This window comes from Chelon labrosus (genome assembly GCF_963514085.1).
Source record: "Chelon labrosus genome assembly, chromosome: 1".
Lineage (NCBI taxonomy): Eukaryota > Metazoa > Chordata > Actinopteri > Mugiliformes > Mugilidae > Chelon > Chelon labrosus.
The window spans coordinates 15,277,167-15,281,156 of NC_140337.1; the positions used below are offsets into that span (position 1 = coordinate 15,277,167).

Consider the following 3,990-nt stretch of genomic DNA (forward strand, 5'->3'; position numbering starts at 1 on the left):
CACAGCCCCTCACAAGCTCAGGTCAATGATGATGTGCTCAAAGATCTGTGTGTTTCCCTTGAAGCTAGAGGAAAAAATGAAGTCCCTGCGGTCGGTGGAAACCACGGTGAAGGAGCGCGGCGCTTGGATGTACACCTCCTTGAAGCGGTCGAAGAGTTTCTTTTCATCGTCCCACAGGTAGATCTGTGAGAAGGTGTAGTCACTCCCCAGAGCCAGATAGTAGCGCTCCTTGAAAGAGAAGGGCTGGAGAATCATGGAGCCTCGTGAGGGCAAGGCCTGGATCTCTGCAAACAGCTTGGCGCCCCAGCGCAGAATTTTGGAGTCGCCAATGTAGCGCGTCAGGGCCAGGTAGAGTTCCTCCTTGATCCGGAAGTGTTTCACAGCGACTACATCCTCCATGTTGGGGATCTCGCCCTGCAGGACAAACTTCTGGCTGTTCCGGCTCCACTGGTAAATCACAGGAACCTGAGAGCGGCTTGCCAGAATAAGGTGAGCCTTCCCGTCCAGGTTCAAGAACTCCGCATCCGTGTCGCGGTACCACTCATGCAGCGGCTGGTACGAATAAAAGCCATTATCGTTCCACTTGTAGAGGGTGGACAGGCCCGCTTTCGAGCTGTCCGCAATCACAAAGAACCAGTCAGAGCCGATCTGGAACACCTCGATGTCGTTGGGTTTGGAGATCTTGGACACCTCAATGTCCTGGAACTTATTGAACCGGCTTTGGTCATCATCAAACTTGTAGATGTGGGAACCGCCAAAGAGCTGAGCGACAATGATAAACACCTCATCCAGGATGACAACTGACTTGCAACCCACAATGGACTGACCTGAAGGGCAGGGACACAGAACAGTGACATGAAAGTGAAACCCAACTAAGACATTCTGAGGCTTGAGGCGTCGTCTTACCTGTGATATTATCGTAAGTCCTGAAGTTCATTTCTATGTGGTCCCACTGGAACACCATACAGCTCTCTGTGCTGGGAGCAGCAATAGTCACGTAGACGTCATCCTTATAGCTGAATGTGTCGATGGATAAAGACTCGGATGCCACGGACTGATGGAGGACGAAATCTGTGGAAAGGTACATCATGTGCTGATTGAATAATACAAGCAGAGCCACACCAGAAAAGTAACCTTTACACCTCTTAGAGTGAGTCAGCTGGGTCGGCTGATATATTGATGGCAGTTAGAGTTGAGGTAAGGCCAGCTGGCTCAGGTGTTTCTCACCCGTCGAGGTGCACTCATTGTGCAGACTGTTCATATCATTGAGGCGCTTGTCCTTCATGTCCTCCGGTCCAGCACACACGACATCCGACACTGTGGCGTTAGTGCTCTTCAACCACATCATGAGCCACTTGGCTCTGCAGTCACACTCAAAGGCATTGCCTCTCAAATCCCTGAGCAGAAGGAGGCCTGCATGTTATTGCTGAGGAACAAACTATAGCACACTGGATGAACAGGAAAAACAGAGGATGTTCCCAACCACATAGTGACAAACGTACAGCTCTATCAGCGACTCCAGGTCAATGAAGAGGTCCCGGGGCAAGGCTTTGATTTTGTTGTTTGCCAAAGACCTAGAAACAGCCGCAATGAATAAACGCAAGACATTTGACTTCATGAGACGATCATACTTCTATTGCAAGTGTATATTCAGTATATTGTGCGGAAGTAAGTGTCATATATTTCCGTCACTGGAACATACAAGTGAGACAAGTCCCTGAGTCCTCTGAAGGCGTATTTAGACGCAGTCTCTATCTTATTACTCTCAATGAACCTGTGAAGAAAAATAAAAAAACACAATACAGTTTATGATCAGTTTAGTGCATCACTTCACCATCAAACATCAAAAATTAGCAACCTCTAAAGGAACCCGTGAGCTTGTGGTTACGACATGGGAAGTTGAGTACAAGAAAATGCTTGGTGGTCAAGTGGTAACAAAATTTCCAGTTGTGAAATCATGAATACGGGGGGGATCATAAGGGCTCTTCTTGTGAACAAAATAAACGAAATCCCATTTGACCGCAGCAATATGAACAAAGTCCAGCACCTGTTTCATGCTGCCTTCAAATGCGCTCAGGTTCCCGTTTCCGACAATAAGTTACCTGGCCATTAGCTTTCTCAGCAGTGATAGGAAGATGTTGGTACTTAAATGCCAAGCATTCTGTGTGTGCACAGCTTCTGGTGTAATAATAATAATAACACTTTCGTAACTTCTACCCTAAGGCAATTGTGGAAGGAAGATGATCATATCACCTGCATTGAAATGGAATTATGGAGCTTGTGGTTACGACACGGCTCATCAACCATGATTTATTTGTGGTTTAGTTGGGGTGAAATGTTTGGTTTATTTTGTTATTTACACAGTTCTGGTTGAACTATGTGCCTCTACTGTACGGATACTGCAAGTGAAGAAATGCAAATGCACTCGTCTGCTATTATTAGTTTCTGAAAGTGTCAGCATCAAACCATATTACCTCACTCCTAAGTCTATTTGTTAAAGTGTGCAGTTTTATCCAGGTACAGCAAAGGCTGTGCAGCCACTCACTGTCCTCGTCTTCGTGCCTATGCTCAATAAAAACACAAGAACTTACAGGTACTCCAGATGTGGAAGGCCTGAGAATGCATCATCCCTTATAGTCGTTAGAGAATTGGAGTTCAGAAGCCTGGAACGGGAAAATAAAGCAGATATTAACACTGTTAACAGCCAGGACAATGCACTGCTTTATGAAAAAAAATAGAAGAAATCTTTCAGCCGTAGCTTGCTTAGCAACAGCACAATCAATTAAGCAACCACAACACAGCCAAATGCCCTCAGCCCTGTTACGATTTTGCTCAAATGCTCTGCATCTGCCACGCCTTTGTTGATGCTGACATTACAGCTGTCACTGGTGGAGTAACAAAGTAGATTGATGGCCCCCGGTAAGTACAGTATGGTACGAGGCAGCGCTGAAAGCTCAACACAGGACTTCCATTATTTATTTCCAGGTGTCCAGCCCTCTTTAAAAGCCTTCCCCGCTAAATAGCTTTAAGGTGCACCAACGGACATACTGCAACTGAAAGTTAGTTACTGGATATGCTTCAGTGACATGAAAGCCTCTTATTATTTATGTATAATAAGTGGTGTGCGCCTGTCACGCCACTATTAAGCTGCAGTTTGAGGCATGAATGTTAAAAACACATTTTTAAACATTTAAAATAAGTTTGTAACAGTCCTAATAAGAGCCTTAACTACAAGGTCAGTCCATTAATTAAGGTACACAGAGGCAGTTTAAGTGCTCTTACAATAGCTGGAGAGACGGCATGTGAGAAAACATCGCCTCTTTGACCTCTGTGAAAGTCCCATTGACGATGCTCCTGAAAGATAGAAGCAGAACATAAGAACATAAAGCAAGAAAATGCTGAAAAGTGCAGCAAGTCCAGGAATGGACGGTCTGCACTGTCTCTCAGTATCAGGTTGTGGATGCAAAAATAGAGCTAGGGGCAATTAGAAATAAATTCTAATCTTGCAATTCAGCCGTGCATGTTGTATGGAACATATATTTTTATTAAAAAACATAGCTACTCACAAAGAGCTGATCTCGTTGGGGGTAATCCTCGGGATATAGGAGGACCCGACGCAAATGATAGACTCCTTGGAGCAGCTGCATGTTGAAGGACATCGGAAAACCCTTTTCAGATGACCCGGCTGAGACAGGTAGCACAGCGACACGGAAAACAATGCCCAGATCTTGAGAGTTGGCAGCATCTTTCTTGCCGGGCTCGCATGTGTGAGGTTTTTTTTTTTTTGCCGAGAGCACCGATCGAGGCAGATGGCACCGCGCGTTTACACCCTGCACCATGAAATGCTGCACTGGCTCCCTGACATCAGCAAATCAGCTGCAGCTCCGCTCCGTCCACTTTCATTATTTATTAAGTCAAGGCTCCAGTCGGGAAACTGTTGGTTAAACAACCATGCACCAGTCATCGAAAAAATAATAATAAATAAATATA

General features: G+C 45.4%; 1 protein-coding gene across 1 annotated transcript; it reads right to left on the reverse strand.

Annotated features, from left to right (window-relative positions):
* Window positions 1-3,990, reverse strand: lgi2a (leucine-rich repeat LGI family, member 2a). The gene is given in 9 exon segments (XM_084553292.1): window positions 1-827; window positions 907-1,071; window positions 1,228-1,397; window positions 1,503-1,574; window positions 1,703-1,774; window positions 2,592-2,663; window positions 3,283-3,354; window positions 3,567-3,779; window positions 3,781-3,990. Coding segments are annotated over 9 exon segments (1,713 nt in total). The 5' UTR covers window positions 3,840-3,990; the 3' UTR covers window positions 1-9.